A 22,807-nucleotide genomic window follows, 5' to 3' on the forward strand; every position below is an offset into this window, starting at 1 on the left:
TAGACTATGTTGGACAACTAGTGCAATGCATGTTTGGTTAAGCCATCAATTTCTGCATAACGTAGGCCTTCATTTAAATGAAATGCTTAAGGGTAAAGTTTTCAAAAACGCCTGTGTGACTTAGAAGCCCAAATCCCACTGAAATGGAATTAGACTCCTAAATCACAAAAGTGCCCTTGAAAATTTTACACTTTTGTATGTTTTGGTATTAATTCCAGCAGTGGGGGTTCTTAGTAAAATGATGCTCATGGACCTAGCGGATTCCCTACTGAGCCCTGTCATCTTTTTTGGCCTCTGACTAGTATGTATCTCTCAAATGTTTAAAACCCAAACTACATAGCTTTATAATATGGGCTTCCTTGTCTAAACTTGTGGGTTGGGAAAGAGTTTAGAATATTTTTAAAAGGATAAAAGCGATTAAAAACTTGAGACAGTGGTGCTATGTCAATCTGTGCCCGCTGGAATCCTGGTCCTATTATACTTCCTTGTAAGTATGTACGTATGCTTGTGCAAATATGCATGCACACACAAACCAAATGTGAAAAATTGGTCACTCAATTTAAAAACGAATGGTAAACTAAATGAATGGAGAGAAGTTAAGAAGGAAATGCCTTAGAGCTCAATATAAAAAACTAAGAGTAAATAGAAAAAGATTAAAAAGCCCTGCAGCTTTGCTAATACTTTTGTATGTTTTTAGGTTCTAAGCTCTTCAGGGTAGAGACCTGTCTTATATGTCTTTGTCTCTAGCACATTCTTTTATTTGTTCAGGTAGGGAAACTGTTATGTCCACCTAGGTTCACATCTAGTGCAGCCATTATTGTGGTGTGTTTTCTTATCTGAGGTTACCACCTTGTTAGCAAGCACAGAATTGAAATACACTTTGGGTTAATGTTGCCTTTTAAGTGTTCATGGATGGATCAAGAGGAATAATCAATAGGAGACCTCTTTTCTCTTTGCATCATTCACCGCCTAATACAAGTATAATCGTTTGGGGGAAGAAAGAGGGAAAACCCAGATTACAGTGTGGCTCAGAGCACCAGATCAAGGAAAAATTGGCTTGCTGGTAATATGAGACTGTTTTTGTTTTTGCAGAGCTCTCTTGTTCTTCAGATGCATCTTGAAAGAACTAGTAGTATATTAAACCAAAGCTAAAGGGGAACGAGGTGCGATAAGGTATGATCAAAAAGCTGATAAAACTCTTAGGTAGAGAGTAACCTGACTTCAGCATGCAAGCGGAGCAAAATGGAAAAAAAAGAGTCATTGAAGAAGAATGAGCTTTACTTTGGAGACAGTGGAGCCCTGCCTTGGATGCCTTTGTTCTAACTGATAGAACGTAGGGAACTTTTAGTGTCCATAGCCCATGATCTTCTGTGAGAACTAAGTGGTTAGATTCTAGGGCAGAGTAGCTGTTGTTCTAAGTGTCCTGACGCAGAACTAGGTCAGCTTTGTTATGGGCCGTAGAAGGAATTGTAACCTGAGTTATTGTGTAACCTTTATTGCAGTCTAGATGACACCTTTTTGACATAATTGTGTACATAATTGTGTACATAATTGTGATGACATAATTGTGTACTTAGCTGTGGAATCTCTTCCAAACCTCAATTCCAGTAAAGTCAAGGCTGTAATCTCCATCTCTGACTTTAGTGGCATAAAAGATGGAAGGCAAATTCCAGTGAAACCAGTCTCAACAGACAAGGTGATTCAGACTCTGCTTTCCACAAATGAAGTAGATTGTCTGGGTGAAAAGAGTAACTAACTGTGATTCAGATGCAGGTAGGTCACCTTTGTGACCATCCCACCCGTTATAACTTCACAGTCATTCCTTCCTGCATGATGACAAAACCTCAGAAATGTTCAGGAAGTTGTTTCATGCTCTAACTGGATGGTTGCAGAGTATTAAACATAGAACCGCATAGAATTTGGACTTCAGAAAAATGGAGAGATTCATTGTGGCCTAATCAAGAGGTGAAGAAATCACAAATGGGTATTAATATCCTGCATAATGGAAGCACATAAGGACAAGAAAAGAGATTCTGTGAGGTTTAAGTGGCATGCGACAGCAGTAGTCACATTCTGCTTTGGAAATAACCAAAGGCTTTATTCTCAGACATAAGGCTAGGCTGTAATTTAACAGTAGGTTTCTGCATGTCTTCAGAAATCACTGCAGACATGACAAAGCACCTGTAGTACATGTTTGGAAAGCTAGGCTAGTGGTTTTACCCCATCTCCTGCAGTAGGGCTGTTTATAGCATTTAAGGATTCTGACTAGTGTGGAATCATATAGAAAGTGCAGTGTCTTCTACTTTTTGGCCATCCCCAAAATCTGTATGGAAGAGAGTGAGAAGCCATATGGAGTGTGTGATGTACCTATTTAGTCTCCTCTACATAGTTGCAGGACATGTATTGTATCCTTTGAGAATGGCTTTTTCTATTGGCTTATCATTTGTTGTATAATATGTTGACTAATGACAAGGTAGCTATGATATTCTTAAGACTTTCCTTCCATCCTCTTCAAACAGGCAGAATACTTGCAGAACCCAGAGTCCTTTGGAAACTAGACCAAATGAATTGTGTAGGTAGGAACAAATGCTATCTTTTCAGAGTTGAACATAAAGTGTCAGATTTGGCCCAGAGTATAGTAATTCCATTGTTGGAAATGAGTTGGGAGGAAGGATGATTTAGACACTGGATTGGAAATAGGGAGATCTGGATTCAATTCTCACCTCTGACAGAGACACCTTATATAACATGGGACAAGTCATTTAATAATTCATTTCTGCTTTGGTTTCTCCTTCTGCAAAATGGGGGGAAAGATAATATACTTTTTATTTCACTCTCATACTTTTTTTGTATGTTAAAGGCAGGATAGTGTCTCTCTGGCTATGTCTACACTGACGGTGAATTCCGTCAGATGGATTTATCCGGGTTGATTTGAGCGGAAGTGGAGACCCACTCAATTGACCCGGAAATTGACGCGACTAATCCACCTCTGCAAGGTGAAGTAACACTGTGTTGACCGGAGGGTATTTCCCATCGGTGCAACAAACTAAAGACACCACAGTAAGTAGAAGTTAGGAAGTTGACGGGAGATGTGTATCTCCCGCCGACTGCTGCCGAATTTTGTGGCAAGTGTAGACATAGTCTCTGTTTTGTACAGCACCTAGTACAATGAGGCTCTGATCTCAGTTAGATTCTCAGGTACTGTTGTAATGTAAATAGTATTATGAATAAATTTTACTTTCTTTGCACAGGTAGGTTCATCATAGATGATAAGAATGTAAAAAAAAACAAAAGCCCCCAAAACCTCTACACCACTTTGCATCATTTAACATTTAACAAGTTTCGCTGTTTAGAAAGAAGAAAACAATTTTATTAAACCTTAAGGTTTACCTTTTAAAATTAATGAATTTGACTTTTTATCAGTTGTCATCACTTGTGTGTGCAGTAAAATTATGGCACCCAATAACTGTGACCTTGTGGCAAATATTTGAACTATTTTAAAACTCCTACACTGTATTCTGAAAACAAAGTTTTATAATGAAACTAAGGTTTTATCATGTGAAATAAAATATTAGTAACAATAACTGCCAATTAATGCATTTTCTTTTCCAGGCTGATCCTTTCAGCTACATGAGTATTTAAAATATTAAATATCTCTTTTACAGGAAGAGAGGGAAGGGAAAGCATGTACAAAGTGTATGGAGGGGGTAATGTCAAAATACAGAGGGTTAGATAATTAATTATTTCTGGGATATTGGATCTGCTTTGAGGCAGAATTGCTTTAAAACTTAGTTTTCCTCTTTTATTTCATGTTCATGATGTATTTATTAAGTAAATAATAGCAAGTCCAGTTGCATTGTACATAAGCTTTGGTAATAAAGGTAATTGAGGGTGACATTTGACTGTTGCATTATGGAGAAGAAAATGTGTGGTGAAGATCCAGAAAGCAATTTTCCTTGCTCCTCTTAAGGTTAGTTGTGAGGGAAGTGTGCATATACGTCCAAGAGTAGAATTTGGCCATTAATTCTTACTTTTGCCAGTCTGTGCTTCAGAAAAAACAAATACTTTTAATTACTGTTTATTATCATGGTCATGCTCAGAGGATTTTAATGCTATGTGCTATACAAAGACATAGGCAGACATAGTCCCGGCCCAGAAGAGCTTACAATCTAAGGCCTCATTCCTGCAAACGCTCAACGCACCTGCTTGCTTTTACTACAATGAATAGTCCTGTAGAAATCCATTGAGCTACTTACGGCAGTTTAATTAATAAGCATGTGTGCCCCAATCCTGCATGCTTAACTTTACACTTGGGAGTAACCCTTTTTGCTTCAGTGGGAATACTTGTGTGTAAAGGTAAGCATGTGTGTATTTGCTGGTTTGGGGTATAAGACTCCAGTCTTGAAAGCAGCTTCTTCAAGGATCATGGTTTGCACAGTGCAGAAATCCTTGCTGTCAGCACTGTTGAAATATGGGAATTATTAAAAAATTGATTTTTGCTAAAGACTAGTCTACATGATGCAGCATTGTGGACTATAGGGGTGTGAATTATAGAGCACTGTAAAGTTTTGCCCTCTAACTGCCCCACCCTGCTGGCATGAATGAAGAGGTGCCTGGCTTATGTTGATGTAATCCCGTTTCAAACAGATTTCCTTATGAACGTCTACTATTTTATTTAAAGATGGCTATGGGACCTCCACCATAGCACCATTTGTTTTCACATGTAAAGCAAACAACTTGCAATGCTAATTAAAGTACTCTCTTAGATAAAATAAGAGTTTTGCATTATTTATCTAAATTCTCTTTTATGGGTGAGTGTTCTGAGTTTGTTCATTAATGAACGCTTAGAAATAATATAAAATTAGACCTTATGAATTCTTCATGAGGTATAATTTACCATGATCATTTTTCCTGGCATTTAGGTGCTGTGAACAATTTATTATGCACAGATAATGTTTTTGACTTCTGAGTACTAGAAATAATCTGTCCATACGAATTTTAGATTTTCCATAGCTCTTAGAATTTTTCTCAGATTTTGCTCTCTTAGGAAAAGCCTGTTTGTGGAATCTTGCAAAACACTGCCCTTTGGCTTTTATATACACACATTTAGCATTGGAAACTCTAATTATTATTGTATCTTTTGCTGAGTATAGCAAGTTCCTGGGGTTCTACCTATAAAAAGTGTGTGTACACACATAATTCAGACGAGTGGGATTTTAAGGAAGTGATTTGTTACTATGAAGAGCTTTCAGTGTATGTATGCAACACTCCTCTCAGTTCAACACACAGACTCTTTTTGAGACTACAGAAACAAATTTTGGAAATATAAAAGCATGTATATTTACATTTATTGAGCCATTGGCTATTGTTTATGCATGCAATAGGAAGATAAGGCTGTCTTAATCAGTTTATGGGTAGTTTTCCAAATGATTCATTAACTGTTCTTCGTAATGGTGGATGGATGTAACATATTTACTGTAATAACTAAAGATTAATGTCAGTTATCAGTAGCTTGTTTAAGCATTATAATAGTTTTATTTACATTATACATGCAGGTATTCTTTGCATTATTGGGTAAACTAACGTTTTAGCAGGAAGATTAAAACCACTGTATTAATTAGAAATATTTATAGGAAGATTCATAAGTATTTCTTAAATATTATTTAGAATGTAAGAGCGGCTGTGGTGGATTTTTTTGTTGACGTTCTTTGGGTTTCTTATACCATACTTTGTGATTAGCTGTGCTTTGCAAAACACTGGCAGAGCTTACGCAGTCTTCCCAAGCAGCAAAGTATTTCTTTGTGCAACCTGTCAAATTAAAATACCCTGTACTTTGCTGATATATTACTATAGTGAGAAAAGTAGTACACCAAGAAATAATTTTAGAAACTGGAGGTCTGGTGAAACACATCCTGAATTGAGGACAAGGCTTGCCTTTTATTTGAAATAGATTGATAGCCATAAAATAATAATCAAATTTGAAATTCTGTTTTGGTCCTGTGGAAGATTAGTAAAAATCAAATTAACTTTTGCTTGTGCTTATGTAGATAATATTCAAATGAATGTTGGCTTTTAAATTGTAAATGTATACAGTACCTATAATTTAACTCTTTTTCTAAGCTATTCTGCACGTATAGAATTATAATTGATATCATTGGTATTGTTTTCCATATCAGAAGACAACTAGAGTATTTAGTATTGTAGAATAATTTAGAAAAAGAGGATAAAGGGTCATTTCACAGTTGAAAAAACAAGCCCAACTAGTATTCATCTACTTTGAAGGGCATTTCATCTTGGACTATAACCAACAGTTTTTTAAAAGGCACCCTCGTAGTGAGAGGTGGTTTGGGTTTTTTGTTTTGTTTTTTATTTCTTTTTTTAAAGAAACATATTTGTTGTTCTCTGTATGGAGAATAGTGATGTTAGAGATAGCCCAGACTGCCAGTTCCTTAAAAACAACCCAAAAAAAACCCCCAACCCAACAAAAAATACCTTTTCATACCTGTTTTGTGTGAATGTAGGTTGAACATTCTAAAAGTGGTAATATCTGCCTAAATTGCATTGAATAAAATGCATTCTACAAAAACAGAATTAGACATCAGTGGCTTAAGTTTTACATATAACAATTTAAAGTCATTGTTTCAGGGAAAGTTTGGGGGGGGGAGGACTTTGAGGTTAAGTGACTGATTGTTGTACGTCTGCATTTGTTTTGTCCATATTTGAGTAGGCCTTTTGATCTTAGAAGATGAATATATAATTGTTCTCCTTGCAAGACATTGGAAATGTGCTGCATCTCCATTGTGATTCTACCCTAGTAAGAGAGAGGGTTTTTTATTTTAAAAAAATAATGAAGGGACCTTATAGTAATTCAGACACTATGAAAGCAAAAAGTGAGTCCAGGAAATTACAGGAGACCCTTTATAAGAATGTTGATGTGGTGAATAATGAGTGAAATCTTTTTTCAGAGAGGATGGGGGAGGAAATAAGTAGGCTTGTGAAGAGCAATTTTTTTTTTTAATAAATGTATTTATTCTTAAGTAATACAGAACCTGGTGTAGGTTCCAACAACAGTTTGATATTAAAGAGATAGTAAGCTACAGCTGGCTTGTGACACACAGAGCTAACACACAGTACATCTGAGTTTTAGAAGTGCTAAGTGGGGGGATGTCTGAAAAGGAGTATTGGAACTGTTATTTTTGTTGTCATAAATAATTAATTTTAAATTTTTAAAAATGGTTTCAATCAGAGAATATAGCCTAAGTAAATATTATCCCTTCATGTTGATAAGAACTTGGAATGCTCTCTCTGATACATACATTTTTATACGTAAATTTTGCTTACATAAATCCTCAGAAATATCTTCTATATGAAGGAAAGGCTTAAATTATTTAATGGAAAAATCAGATCTTTTTTATAAACATTTCTGGTAATATTTCTGAGTTCCCATCAGATCTTGTTCTCTCATGTGGAGAATGAGAAAACGATGTTACTTTTAGAAACACACATCATCACAGTAATTGAGTAGAAAGCAAATCATGGGCCTGATTTTCCTTTAGATTGGTGAAAACAAGGAGACATTTCATTGAGGGTTAATGGAGTTGGACCAGAGTAAGTGAGAAAAGAATCCGGCCCTAAGATGAATGCTGAGATACTAGCAGGGATGGAAACATCTTAAAGGGAAAATGTATTTCCTCAAACACAGACTTTATATAGTTTCCATTATATTGGAACTTTTCCTTATATTGGAACTTCATTAAAAATCTTAAGGGTAAATGATACAATTTGTTTGGTGTTGAAGATAAACTTTAAAAAAAAAAAAAAAAAACTGTGCAAAATTTATAACCAATAGAACAGCTAACATTGAATTTTATCATCCTTTATGGATTTTAAAATCTAAGATCAAGGGATAAATGTTTAACAGTGGTAACTAGCATGCCTCCTGTTTCTGTTACTAATAATAGAATGTCAGCATTTACTTCTCAGGGCTCTGCTCTGAGATCACAATCCGGTTCTTATTAAAATCAATGGTAATAGTCCCATTAATTTTAGCAGTGCAGGATCAAGCCTTAAAACATTTTATCTGACATTTCAGCGCATTTTTTAAATTGTCTATTGCAGTGGTTTATACGTCAATAAGGGGCTTCAGTTAACCATACCTACTCAGAACTTCAAGTCTCTAAATTTATCTTGTTAATTTTCAGTTGTTCATTGGATAAAATATTGGGTTTTGAATCTTGTGGTTGATGTAAACATGTATAACAGCACAAATCTATTAAACCCTATTGGAACGCATAGCATAGAAATTAACCAGTGAAAATGCAGAAATGATAGTTCATTAAAACGGGTATGTAAAATAGTCATATTTTATCAGAAAAGGATGTCTCTACTTCATTAATATTTGCAGATGTTTAAAATTGAGTTGAAATGTGAACATTGAATTGAAATGTGAACATTGAACCTGATCCTGCAGTGCTGCTTCATCTCCCATGGGCTTGAGTAGGAATTAAATTTGCTCAGCACCTCAGTGGAAAGTATGAACCAAGATTTTGTTTTTTAAATCAGGCTTGATGCAGTTGTGTGGATACAACATAGATGAAAGTATTATGCTCAATTGAAGTGTAACTCCCAGAATACGTTTGTTCACCAGAGCGAGAGAGAACTACATCTACTGTAGACTACCAGCAAAGCTTACTGGGACTGGAATAATTATTGGATTTAAGGTTAGAGAGGTACATAAATGGAAGGGAGTTTGTTCATCCTTACTTTGAATTGTACGTATTCTCCTTACTCTAAATCCTTTAATAGCATGTATAAGTGAATAACTCTCTGAAATAGATAGCATCTAGATTGAAATAAGGAGCATGTTTGATTGTTGGTAAATGTCCAAAACAAGGGACGGAAGTGGGTCAGTGTGGTCATCTAAAGACTTAAGCAGTTTCCTGTCACATGATTTAGCAATGGTGGTTCTGACTGGAATCTGCTGATGTTTTTAAGAAGTTACCGTTTTTATGACGTCATCACCTACCTACATGCTCTGATTTTCCAAGTAGTACTATTTCATGTATTTGCCGTGCCTTTTTGTTAGCTCTACTGAAAGGCCTTCATTTGTTGAAAACTGTTAACCTAAGTTCCTGTTACTCTCTGTGCCCAATAATTTAAAAATAGCCATTCAAAACTGTGTATGTCCAATTGTGAACAAAGGGGATATTTCATAGGTAAGGTATTAGCAGCGAAACTGAAACAAATTAATTCACATTCATTTTGGTTTGGTTATTTCTTGTGCTTTCTTAAATTTAAATCAACTAGAAAGCGTTAGTCTGCCTGATATCAGTCTGGTTTAGGATACTTCATTTCCCTCCAAAGTTTTGTAGGGAATTATTAAACCTAACGTGTCACAACATATACTTTACTGACTTGAAAGAAAGAGAGAAACCAAAGTTAAGTCTTAGGTAATTTTTATAATTATAGGATCAGATCAACACAGTGATCAAACTGTATGGTATCTCAGTACTCTAATTCTCTCTTGGATTTTTCCTTTCTCTCTAAATTTCCTTGTCCTGTGTAGTGGGAGTCTCTCCTGCTTGGTAGTACTTTATATATCACTGAATATCTCCTTTCATAAACTGAAACCTTGCCTACACTGGGGATTTTCCACGATTACAGCCATCTGCTTAGCTGCACCAGTAGAACCCCTCGAGTAGACAGAGAGCCACAATTTGCACTGGTAGCGTTTACCCCAATTAAGGTAATGACCACTAGTGCGGATCCTGGCTTTCCTCATCAGTACCAGGGGTTGCACTGGTGCAATTATACTGAAAGCTATAGTTAAAGTTAATGGAGCTTCTAGATGAAAAACTCTTGCATTTTTAGATCTTGATCCTATAAATGCACACGCACACTTTACTTGTGTGATTAGTCCCATTGGCAACTCAGGTGCATCGGTGTTTGCAAGACTGGACTCTTACTTTGTAATAAAAAAGACTATTTGAATCTGTGTTGTGAAAATTGTGACCCTAAATTTCAAAATGGGAGAGGTGTTTTGATTTTAATCTGGAGTCATACTCTGTAAGCCATTTGAAAGTAATGGCTCTGATCGAATCAAAAGGCCCTTTTTAATTCCAGCCAACACTAAAATACTTGCATCCATGAAGCTTGCAAGTCGGGGCCTTATTCTGTGAAGAGGAGTTAGTCCTCTAGTGAAAAATATAACTGGAGAATACAGGTAATCATTGGAACCAGTAATGGTGTTTCTTCTGAGATCTGGGGGTTATTACTTGAAAGTGATCCAACCCACAACTGTTTGCAGATTGAATGCCCCCAGTTAATTTGGTGTCATTGCACTTTGTGATATAGTTATTAAATAGGGAATATATTTTACCTTTTCAGTATAGACCTCTATACTTACCTCTTCTGCTTTAATGGAACTGTAATTTTAATCATGATTATTATCTTAAATTATAATTAAATTCAGGCTTAAATATACATTTATGAAAATGATTGTGTGATGAAAACAGAAATTAGCTTTGCATTAACCAAAAAAGAAAGCATTTTTTTTGCCTGCTGCTTAGTATATGCTCACAGCCAAAGACTAGCATGACCTACTTTACAACAATAATAGAGGAATCAAGCCTGTGTTTTGGGTTTGTTTTTTTTAAAGTGTCTGAATTGGCCATGAAAGCTGCTTACTCATTGGTATGTAAGTATCTTTAAAAATAGCAATTGTATCTGTGAAACTTCAGGCAGTTTTTTTTATTTTTATTTAGATAATTAGCACCATGGAGCCCCAGGTGTCGAATGGCCCTACATCCAATACGACCAATGGACCCTCCAGCAACAGTAGAAACTGTCCTTCCCCCATGCAGACAGGGGCTGCCACAGATGACAGCAAAACGAACCTCATAGTCAACTATTTACCCCAGAATATGACCCAGGAGGAGTTCAGGAGTCTCTTTGGGAGCATTGGTGAAATAGAATCCTGCAAACTTGTGAGAGACAAAATTACAGGTATGCTCTTAAATATTTTTGACACTGGCTTAGATACGCACTTCTTATTTTACATAATCTATTGGGCAACAAAACTTTGGTGTCTTGAAAGTTCTTATAGATTTGTCAAATTGTGCCTATATGAATACAGTGGACACCACAATAATTACCTTTACTGCCTATGCCCAGAATAGGAGATATTGCCAATACCCTAGTAAACTTCCTGCAGGTGGTAAACCTTCAGTCTTCTGTGGTGTCCACCATGTAAATACAAATTGCAGGAGAGGCCAATTGTATTCCAAGTCACATAAAGAGCTAGAAAAAGAATATTAGGACTTCTGAAAAATAGTAATATTGTATTTATAAAACATAATTGGGAGGCGACGTCTGTTCAGTTTCACAGCCCATTTGATGCCATTCCCTTCCCCAGTCCTCCTTCCTTTTTATTTATTTTTCCCTAACTTAAAAAAAGCATAGTCTAAATCTTGTGCTGTGTTTTTTGACTATTGGATCTTATTTATAGCTTTGTTTTCCAATATTTACCCTGTCCGTAGCCCTTTTTCTCAAGGAGTAAAATATGTTGATAGGATTGTCTCCAGAAGTTTCAGAAATAAACCCCTCATTATAGTCCAGATCTGTATCAAAGAGAAAAGAAATGTGCATGTCCACCCAGAGGGGAGGCATGCACGGGTGAGGAAATAGCTGGTTTATTCTCCATCTTGCTGCAGAGCTGCAGCCATAGTCCGACGCTGGTGCTCATCACATATTTAAAAAGGCAGTGGGATGAACCATCAGCTTTTATGGCTGCCTAGGAGGGCTGTGTGGCCTTCTTACTCCCATTCTAATGAAGGAGTGGCTGAGGTTTCCACTGCTGTTTGTTGCATCACCGTTACTGTAGTTTGTGATGTAGCATCATAAATATGTGGCGATTGCAGTCACGGCCAGGCTCTGTATTATACTGGAACCTTACGTTCCCTCATGTCCCACTATTAGCAAGGTATTGGTTATGCAAGGATCTGTGTGAGTGACATTCATCCATTTGCAGGTTTCTGTACTCTGTTTCTACCGTGTTCCATATCTCAGCCAGGCATGAGCCTGCTATACACCTATACATGTTCTATGTGGATCTGCCCCTAAGAAACTACAGGCACTCCTACCACATTTCCTTAACCATAGTAGAGAGGTTGACAAACTTGGAAAAGGAACGGTTCCCAAAAGAACTGGGTTTTTTCTCATAGAAAATACACTTGAAGGGCTGTGGGTAAAGTGGGATGTAAAATGAGGGTGTGCATTTTGAGAAAAAAGAGAATTTTCTTGAGAATGAGGGATGTAGACAAACAAACCCTGTCACTCTAACACTCATGCAGGCGATGTATTGGCAGGATTACTATGATCCACTTAGTACTTTTAAATGCGAAATGATTCCTTTTATTTACTTTTTGCCATATAACAAAGTTCAAATTTAACACTGAGACACAGTGGCATAAATGGCAGTAGCCCTGGGCAAATCAGATTCTCAAAAATGTCGTTCATCAGAACTCTCTTTTGCACATTTGTTACGTATCTATCTCAGTACGTCCTGACTGGGGTACAGCTTCTGGAGTGTGAGGGGGAAGAGGATTAAAAGAAGGCCGTGTCTTGTTCTCGCTCTCCTTGTTTTTGCCTGTGCTTTATTTAGATTGTAGAACGCTCAGCGTTTCTTAAGAGCAGAGCTGCATGCGTCGTACAGCAACCTAACACTGTACTATAATGTATTTCCCTGGATATTTGCTAGCATGGCTGTCAGTTATTTTTTCTTACCATTTGAAGATAAATAATCTCAGGAACTAAAATTACAGGTAACTTCAAGTGTGTTAAATGTGAGTAGACAAACAAGGATAGTTTTTAATTCAGGTGCTTTTTAATTTAGTGCTTCCAGTCTGGATTTTTGATCATGGAAGATGCTTCTTTTCAGTAGCTATCCGCATATTTTTAGCTTCCTAGACATCTCAAAATAAATGTTTTTCCCTAAATGTGATCCTGAGTTTAGATAGGTACAAAAATGCCATCTGTGTTGTCTCTTGGGCGGGATGAGAACCCTGGATGTTGTCTTACTTTTTATTTCCTGTGTATATTGTTTCCTCTCTGTTTCATGCTGCCTCAAGGATTGTCTCAGTAATTGGAGATGCAAGAAAATGCCTGCACTAGCTTTGGACATACTTCTGGGTGGTTCTCCTATCTAGAAATCTTCTTTCAATATAAATTGGATCATTCTCTGTGATCTGTAAAAAGATTTATGGACAACCAGTTTACCAAAAATGAGATTGGGGTAAAATTTTCAAAAATGCCTTAGTGATTTAGGATCCTCCATCCTATTCTCCAGAGTGGTTTATGCACTTAGGAGCCAAAGCCTCATGAAATTCAGTGGAACTTAGGCTTCTAAGCATGAAAACGGAATTTAGGATCCTAAATCACTTAGACGTCTTTGAAATTTTTACCCCAGGTATTTTCTTTCCATTACATTCCATAGTCCCAAAGGTTTGAGATTTGAGGAGTGGATTTGATTCTTCGAGACTCAGTTTTGCTCAGAATTACCCTGTTCACTTAGATTATGCTGAGAGAAGAAACCACCAGGGTTTTCTGAGTTTTCATTTTCCCATTTTGCTTCGTCTTTAATTCACCATGCAGTGGAAACAACTGCCAGGACATCTCAGCCTGGTTCCCCTCAATCAGAAAGTCCTCAGAACAAATAAAATGGTGGGGACTGTGACCTGCAATTTTAGCCACTGGGCTTCTCTTCCTGTGTCCAGCATAGCTGCCTGGAAGACCCGTCCACTCCTTCCCTCCCCTACTTGAGTCACATTTCTTGAAGACCACTTAACCTTGAAGCCTGGGAGCAGCAGGGATTAATATGCTAACGAAATGCAAAAACAGGACTCCTCAGACTGTGTTTAAACTATGGGTGTTGGCCCCGGTTTGTGATACACAGCACTAGACAAGGAGTGTGTTTCCCAAGGGGCTGACCAATAAATACAGATGGCATTTTCACCAAGATGAGGATAAGCATATAAAAACAAAGACAAAGCTCATACTGCAGAGCCAGTTAACGAATTTGATCAATTCTTGGCCCATATATTCAGCATTGAAATGCGAGTGTATAAAAATCAAGGCTGAAATATCTTTCAAGTTTGTTCCATGAGTGTTCTTTGTAGGAATGAGAGCTTGTCAGAATGACTGCTTTTTCAGTAGTTATCGGCTTTATTTTATTATTAACATCAGGCAGCATACATTTTTTTTTGAAGATGTACTGTCGAATAAAAGTAACTACAGTGCTCAGTAAATTCTTGTGACAATCTGTGGACTTAAACGAAGCTCTGAAACAGTTGTTCATGTTCAATCTGCTTGTGGATTTTTGCACATTTTTGTTCAGGAATTCCAGCTTTTGTGGTGGATAGTTTTTTTTTGTTTTGTCAGTGAATAAGTAACATAAACATATACAATACAAGGTGATCTCTAGAAAATAGAGACTGATAAGTGAGTCATTTTAACAGAAATTGGCACACTTTCTGTGAAGAATATGGACCTCTTTTATATATAATAAATTGCTTTCTCCTTCTTGATGGTAAAGTAAAACATTATGGTTATAAAGTAAATCCAAAATTTAAATTAAACTTGCGGCAAAGGGATTTTTAAATAAAGGGCATATTTCAAATGTGATCTAAAATTGTTAGACTGGCAAAATCATATTATAAAATCACAAATAGGAGGGTCAGGATTTAACTTTGCAAATAAAAGATCTAGTTTTCCCCATCTTGTTAAGGAAATGCACAGATTTTAATGAGATAATATTTAGATTCCCAACATATTTTTACAAGGAGTTCACAGGTAAACAAGGTCTGTTAAACAGACAGGATCCACTTGAGAGAATTCATGTTCAGGATTGTTTTGTCATTATTTTAATAGGGATTAAATAGTTATTGTGTATTAACAATAATAAAAATCTGGTCAGGGTCTTCAGACAGGTCTTCCAGAGCAGTAGAAAGATTTTTAAGAAAACTAATTCATGATGTTACCTCTTGCTTAGGAAAGGCCCATGTTTAAACAAGCATATTCCTTTACTACTGAAAAAATGCTAATTTGGTAGTAAACTGAACTCAGTTGAACAGGAATGACAGGTTCCAAAACAGCCTTTAATTTGGTATTCAAAACCAAAATTGTAAACTTCAGTTTTGTTTGGTATCTTCTCTGCACAGGCAGGATACACAGTAGCTTTTTAAAAAGATGCTAATGATCTGAGAGTGGAGATATAGCTCAGGCATACATTTTAATTATGGGGAAGAGGTTCAACAGAAAAATGTATTTTAGTTGCACAGAATGTAAGGAAATGAGACAGGGAAAAACAGAAAGACCAAAGATATTTGCCATCATTTGGCAGGGAGGTTTAATAAAAGCAGAACTTGTGGTTATAAAGTGTGCTTATTAAATTCTTCATTTGCACCACCTAATTAATTCTAGCGTTTTAAATTAACAGTGAAACTGGTCCCTGCTGTACCATTTCATAGTTACAGCATATTTTGTCCAACAATCCAGTTGTTGAGGTTTAATCAGCTGCTCTCCAAAAATGAAAAGAAGGAACTTGAGTGAGGAAACTAAATAGCGCAAACATTTTTGAACAGCAGTATATGAAATAGATTGCCAGCTTAAGGGGACCACAAGCGGGTATTAGACCACTGAGGTTGTGTAGACGGTATTGTAGCTGTTATAAATATTATAGAACAAAGTGTAGAGTGGCAAACACCTCTTGTAATAAATTTCACAGCTTTCCGGAAGGCTTTTGACAGTGTACATAGAGACAGTCTATGGAAAATAATGGCATATTATGGAATACCAACAAACATAACTAGAATAATCAAAGACCTATATGATGCTGAATGTGCAGTCAGAGATGGTAACAGCCAATGGTTTGCACTGACAACTGGGTTAAGGCAAGGGTATATTATGTCCCCACTATTGTTTGCACTGGTCATGAAGAAAATAATTTCAGAAGGCAGCCAGGGAATTTTATGGACAAATGATAAAGTGCAATTGGATTACCTTTTTTTTGCTGATGACATTGTTCTGCTCAGTTCAACATATTGCTTAATGGAAGAAAAGACCGAACTTTTGGCAGACATAGCAAAACAAATTGGCTTGTTCATCAACAAGGGAGAGATAAGCTATATGGCTATCAATATTTCAAAAGCAAAAGTCAGGGTAGATGGAGAAACACAAGAAGAAGTCAGTCATTTTACATATCTGAGGACCAAAATTGCGATGAACAGTGACACCATGCTAGATAGTAAGCAACAAATATCAAAAGCAGCAAACAACTTTTATAAACTGGAAAAGATTTGGAAAAGTAGCATGAATCAGCACTGATGGAAAAATACGAATATTTAACACAGGCATCGTGACTGTTTCTCTCTGTAGAGCAGACTCATGGAAATACACAACAGCAATGGATAAGATCAACTCATTCCAAAGTAAATGTCAGCAGAAGATTTTCAGAATCTCTTGGAAAGAGTTTATTGCAACGTCAGAAAGTCTAAGTAGAGCTCACCAACTTAAAGCATCAAGCACAGAAAGAAGATGAACATATTTAGGATGCAGTATAAGGATGCCACCAACATGACTTCCATGTCAAGGGATAACATGGACACCAACTGGAAAGAGAAAATGAGGGTGACCTAGAGAAACATTATGTTGCACAATAGAGAAAGAAGCTAAATCTGTTGACATGACAGAAGCTGGAACCAGGCCAGCACCAGACCAAAATAAATGATGGATGCCATTTGCATGCACCTTAGGATGTGGGAGGATAAAGAAAGAAGAGAAAAAAGAGAGAATAGTATATGAAATGAGAGAGATTTTCAAAGGAAAGCTATTGCTTAGATAACTTCGGCAGTCTGTGCTTAAATTGAGGTTAAATTACATCAAGGTTGTAGGTTCATATTATTATTTATTTGCTCTGTCTCCAAATGATGTCAGTGGTGAAGCTCTCATTGACTTAAACGGAAGCAGGAGCAGGCCCTAAATTCAAAAGGGGATTTTTAAGGGACAGCATTTACTAGTGTAGGCCCAGATAATAACGTTGTTTGAAGAAAGGTCCAGTCTGTGTAGCATCCCTAAGAAAAGTCTTACCTGAAGCAGCCAAAAGTGATTATTACGGGTGACTCAAATAATGCTTACTTCTTAGTTAAGGGAAAAAACCCAAACAAACACCTGTTTAGAATCTCCTATACGTGTACAATAGGCATCCCCCAGCAATGCCAGAACTGAAGCTAAATTTTGGGCCTAGGCAGTTTGAATCCCCCCCACCCCCTTTTTTTTTTTTTGTAAACGGTATTTCTGGTGTTTATAGATTTATTTGTTAATAATCTGTAGAGAAATTTCAGAAGTGATTTTCAAGGTATAGGATTGGTTTAGCTAAAATCTCATGATGATCCAGACGCGTTACAGAGTAGAACGCTAGTGTGATACAGGGTTTCTATGTGTAAAACATGCAGCAGATGACAAAGTTTGAATAATCCTTGTTCGTATCCAAAATCAGATGTCCCATAGAGGAGTAATCCAGTGAGGAAAGTTTATCCTCCACCCTCCCCACATTCCTCTCCATTGCCAATTTTTTAAAAACTTTGTACCCAACTTTGTGAATTAAGCATCAAGATTGCCACATGTCGTTTGATGTCAGATTATTAATATGCATCAAAGGTAGAGACTGGAATCTCCCTAGTGAGATTTCAGTACAGGAAGAGTCTCAAGGCGTGGTGTAACCACTGAACTATTGATGGTTCAAGTGAAAAAATGTGCAAGCCATCGAGTGGAAACACTGAAATAGGCTCTAATCTGCATATGGTTGGAGTCTAGAAAGGAAAAGGTATTGACTATATCTTCTACTATCCTAGCTGGAAATTATGGGCCTTAAAATCTCCCCTCTCTTTTTCTTGCCTTCCACAATATGAAGGGAAGGAAAGGAGCAAAATGCTCTGATCAAATTGCCCCAGAATTATCTACATGAGGAAATTGGAAGCAGCACAAGGCTGTGACTGTGTGTACTGTGTCATTGTAGGGTGCAGGAGCAGTGCTGCTGCATTCTACACCTTTCCCATAGTCACTAAAACAACAGTGATTAACCTGAAAATAAAGCGTGCACTAAAAAGCCTTTAAGGCAAGGTGAAGAGGAGACTGGCGCTATTGAGGTGACTACTGCCTAAACAAGCGTGTAGCTATTTCTTTTTCCTGGCCACCTGTGTGGCTAGTGACTCACCAGCACACACAGGAGGACCATAGTGAAAGGGGAGGGGGGGATAGATTTTATTTAATGACTAGTAGTTTTGGATGCTTCAATTTTTTGGTGTGCAACTGGGAATGTCTTAATGGGACCTGGTTTTCATAGTCGGGGTGTTTGATGCTTTCTGAAATTTGGGCCCCTTCAGGGCTTTTCAGTTGGAGCACCCAGAGTCACTAAAGAAAGCCATACCTGCAGTCTTCATCAGGAGACCTGATTCCACAGGAGCAGAAGCTATTAGCTGGTGTTAAGCTGCAACAGAGAGCTTGGGAAGTAGAAAGGAGGAAAACCAGATATAGACATGTTGTATAACGGTAATTCTTCTCCAGGGGAAATGTTTCTGAGCTATAAGAAGCTGGTGATAATGAGGAGGTTCCACTAGGTCATTTCCTAATAAGCATTCTTCTTCCAATTTCACCTTGGCCACCTGCAGCAGGGGATGTTCAAACTTTAAGTATCTCAATTGGAGGGTTTGGTGAATGGTAGAGTAGATGGACAAGTAGTCACAATGTGCATTCTGAGAAGGGGAAAATTTGAAAATGTTTTTTTTTTTTTTTTAAATCACACCCCAAAATGTAAAGGCATAAAGCAATACCAAAATTAATATATAAAGTTATGGTAGGAAAGATCTTTTAGGTAATAAGAGTGCATACAAATAAAAAACAATACCATGTGGAAGCCTTTACTTAGAATAATATTGCTAGAAAGAGGTAATGGGAACTTTCTGTTTTATTAATGGAAATATTCAGTACTGTTATGTTGAAGCCTTGACTTTGTAGTGAAAGCATTCATGGTTAAAAGGTACTTACACCTATATTTATATAGAATGGTAAAAATTCTTTTATCTTGGAGAGAGAGATTTCTCTTTATTCCTGGGGAAAGAGGTTGTACAATTATTGATATATGTATCTGGTGTGTTTCCTCCTCCTCCTGTTTATTTGGGGTCTGATTCCAGAAGCCACAGGTGGAATATTTATTACTTCCAGGAGAATTCTGCACTGCTGTGCAATGCAATATTTGCGTAGAATTAATGTTCTGTTCAGAATTTCATTTTTTCCTGCAGAATTGCTGCTGCTAGGGGCTTCTGGACCTGGCAGAGCCCGGCTCCCCAGCTTGCTGTGCACCTGAGGTTCCCAGGTTTGCCGGCCCGGCTTGGTTACATGATGCAGCCGAACGAACCCCCTCCATGCACAGCAGCTGTCGGAGCCAGTGAAGTGTGCCCCACAGGGAGAGACAGAAGCAACAGCTGGGAGCTTCAGGGAGGGTCTGCTGCTTTCAAGGAGGGGAGACTGAGGGTAAGGGGCAGGGTGTGTCTCGAGCTGTTTCAGGGGCAGCCGAACCTTTAAATTGTGGGCCCTTTTCCTCTCCCCCCACTATCAGCAGGTATGGTTCGTCTCTGCCCGGTGGGACAGTAGCAAAGCTGCATGGAGCGAACCCTGCGGCTGGGCTCGGTGGGGTGGGGGGAGAAGTGTCTGGGTGGCGGGTGGGGGGCCCTGTGCCGCCCCCTACAGTACCCCATAAATACCCCTTCCCAGTACACACATGCTCCTCCAGCGCCCCCAATTGTGTCCTCCCTCCAGCTCCCCATTTCCACAGCTGTGTTCTGTATTTGGGAACTGGAAATATGGTAACCCTACGAGGGGCAGGATGAAAAAATGAGAATTGACTAAAAGACTGGAGGGGCAGAGTTTTCCCCCACAATGTGCCCGGCTGGCACATGTGAGACACCCAGACTGAGGTGCTGGACAAAAGCATACCAAAGAAACAGGAACTGGGTTGTCATAGGGGTTTCTTTAACTCTCTACTCCTAGGGGAATCTTTTTTTGTTGTCTGTGTTGTTACCAACATACGTGCTGATAGGTATTTTGAAATCAATTACCAAAATAATTGAAACTGGCATGATTATGTTGTTGTTTTGACAAATAAAATATGCAGAATTTTCCAGTTTTAAAATATTGTGCACTGTAATTTATTGACTAAAAGTTAGGCGAGCACAGAGCTTGTAGTCTTGGACCCTTTATTTAGATTCCCGCTGGGACATTTTGCGAAAAGACTGGCCAAATGTTTAACCCTGGAAGAAAAAAGATGCATGAGCCAAATGCAGATAACTCAGTACTGTGCTTCACAATCAGCTATGTTTATCTGAACCCCTCATTTGTACAGAAAGTATTTTTAAGACTTTGTATAGCTAAAATAGTGGTTATATTTAAAAAACATCTTCCATTTTGAGATGACCAGTTCCAGCAGTATATTCCCTATTTTAAGTACATTAGGTAGATAGGATTATATTATATAGGGATTATATTAGATAAGATTTAAAAAATTGTTTAGAAAGGATATAGACTCGCATGCTTCATGTCATAAGCCAGCTACTGATAGGATTAAGGAAGGAAAGTCCATTAAGACTATTCCCATTTCACCCACTGTGGGTTGTTTTTTTGTTTGTTTTTGTCGTCGTCGTCCGTCCGTGTCCGTCGTCCCCGCCCCCCCAACACACACACACCTTTTTTTTTTTTTTTTTTAAAGCATCTGATGCTCATCACTGTTTAGAGACAGGATACCAGATAGGACGGACTACTAATCTGATTCAGTATGGCAATGGCTGTGTTCCAGTGCGCCTCAGGATGGGTAACAATATCTCTAAAACCAGTAGTCATTCAAAACCGAAGAAACTTTGTTCCACCCCCATGGGAAGTGATTATATAATTAGCCAACCGTCCCAGAATGGTCGTGTGTTTGGGTTTTTTGTTTTTGTGTTTTAAAGGTCAGGTTTAGTTCCTCCCAGACGGGCCAGATTGCTGTTCCTTTTTAAAATGTAACATTTAATTGTTCTGTATATGGCTTCCTTGAAAACACAGGCCTCTGGCTTGATTAATATTTGTTGAAATAGAACAACTTCATTATTGTGGAGATCACAGTGACTTCTCTGCCAGAGTCTGTTTATCCGGAAGCAAATCCTGAATTAAGTGAATTAGCTCAGTTTTGATGAGGTGACTGGTAGGTTAGTCTTGTTGCCATGGCCATTTCTCTAAATGTTAGTTTTATGTTTGTGTGTCAGCAGTTGAAATCAGTGAATGAAACAGTGATCCAAAAGCGTACATGCTGCTAAAACTCAAATGTGCCCAGAAGGACAGAAAACTAGGTTGAAGTATAAAATATTATCTGTTAGGACTGAACAAGGAAAATTATTACAGTAAATTAAATTATTACAGTGGATCAAATGGAGTACAGAAAATGCTCTAATTTTTTTCTAAAATCTCTTGGTTCTGGGAGTAATTCATAAGTCAGAAATGCTGTAGTATTATGTCAAAAGGATCAAAACATTAAAATGCTACAAATCATATATAACATATTAATAGTGGAGATATATTTTGGATTGTCCATTCTATCTGAAAACTAGCATTCTTTTTTAAACAGCCTAATATGTGATACTGAATGTTACTGGCAACCTTCTTTCAGATATGTTGTTCTTAATTTGGTGCCCTATTTATTTCCCTCTTATATCTGTATTTCCTCAAGTGCATTCTGTCCTTGAGCATAGATAAAACTAGTCTCACTGCTGCATATCCAAGAAAACCCCCAAATATTGATTACCTAAATAAACGTTTGCATTAAGTATCTGAAGTGTATTCATTAGCTTTGAAGGGGAGAAATAGCAATATCGTACTGCTGGATTTCTAAAATGTATTTGCTATGGCTTGATGTCTCTTCTGAATGCAGAGGAAAAGCGGTCAAATTTGCATCCGTCGTTTTCTTTATCGCTTCACTGCAGTAGTCTTATGCATATTCTACGCAGGCGAACAAAAGAATTTTGATTTGTTGACTATAGTAAAAAAAAGCCAAGGCTTTAAACTTGAAAAGAGGTGTTGGGGCAAGTGGGTAGGAAATAGGAAAGCCTGACATTTGTGCCATGAAAGACCTTCCTAATTAACTTTGGCAATTTCAAACTGAGATTGTTTTGAAGTGGTTTAAATACCTATAATGCCTATATGCCCTATTCTTTGTTATAACTGTTTGTTTTGAGTATATAACCCCACCTGCCCGCCATCTCTAATTAGGAAGGATTGGCAATAATAATGTATGTCAACGGCAAAGTACATACCTGTGCCTCTGAAATCATGCTTCCCAGGTTTAATGTTATTTATAAGGGGTATTCCGTTGAATCTACTGAATGAAATAAATCTGTATCTTGTGGTTCTCTTTTCCATCCTACAAATAGGACATGCAGAATTATATGTCTCCACCTATCAAGAAACAAGAAGGCAAAGAATCTGTCCTGACCCCAGTCCTCTGTCTCCTCTCCAGGACTTTTATTTCCTTTGCATAGGCCCTCCATGCCCAGTTTTTTCTCTCCCTAACCCTTCCTCTTTTCTTCCCTCCTAGGTCCAGAGCTGAGGATAGAAGGATAAGGACAGAGAGAGGGAAAAGGACAGAAAAGATTGCCAGGAAAGCAGTGGAGCTGCAGAGTCTCTTTTGAGTCCCCTGCTTCCAAATGAGGCTTTGCGTCCGAGGGGAGGC

At 37.7% G+C, this 22,807-nt stretch overlaps 1 protein-coding gene across 5 annotated transcripts in view; it reads left to right on the forward strand.

Moving 5' to 3' along the window:
• ELAVL4 (ELAV like RNA binding protein 4) overlaps nt 1-22,807 on the forward strand; it is a 97,983-nt gene that overhangs the window by 35,346 nt on the left and 39,830 nt on the right. For all 5 annotated transcript variants that reach the window (XM_067535466.1, XM_067535467.1, XM_067535465.1 and 2 more), the window contains exon 2: nt 10,764-11,004. In XM_067535466.1, the coding sequence (XP_067391567.1) occupies nt 10,764-11,004 (241 nt within the window). The remainder of the gene's footprint in view (nt 1-10,763; nt 11,005-22,807) is intronic.

The sequence above is a fragment of the Emydura macquarii genome, unplaced genomic scaffold (genome assembly GCF_026122565.2).
Source record: "Emydura macquarii macquarii isolate MOO-44397 ecotype Brisbane River unplaced genomic scaffold, CSIRO-AGI_Emac_v2 contig_3506, whole genome shotgun sequence".
NCBI classification, from domain to species: domain Eukaryota; kingdom Metazoa; phylum Chordata; order Testudines; family Chelidae; genus Emydura; species Emydura macquarii.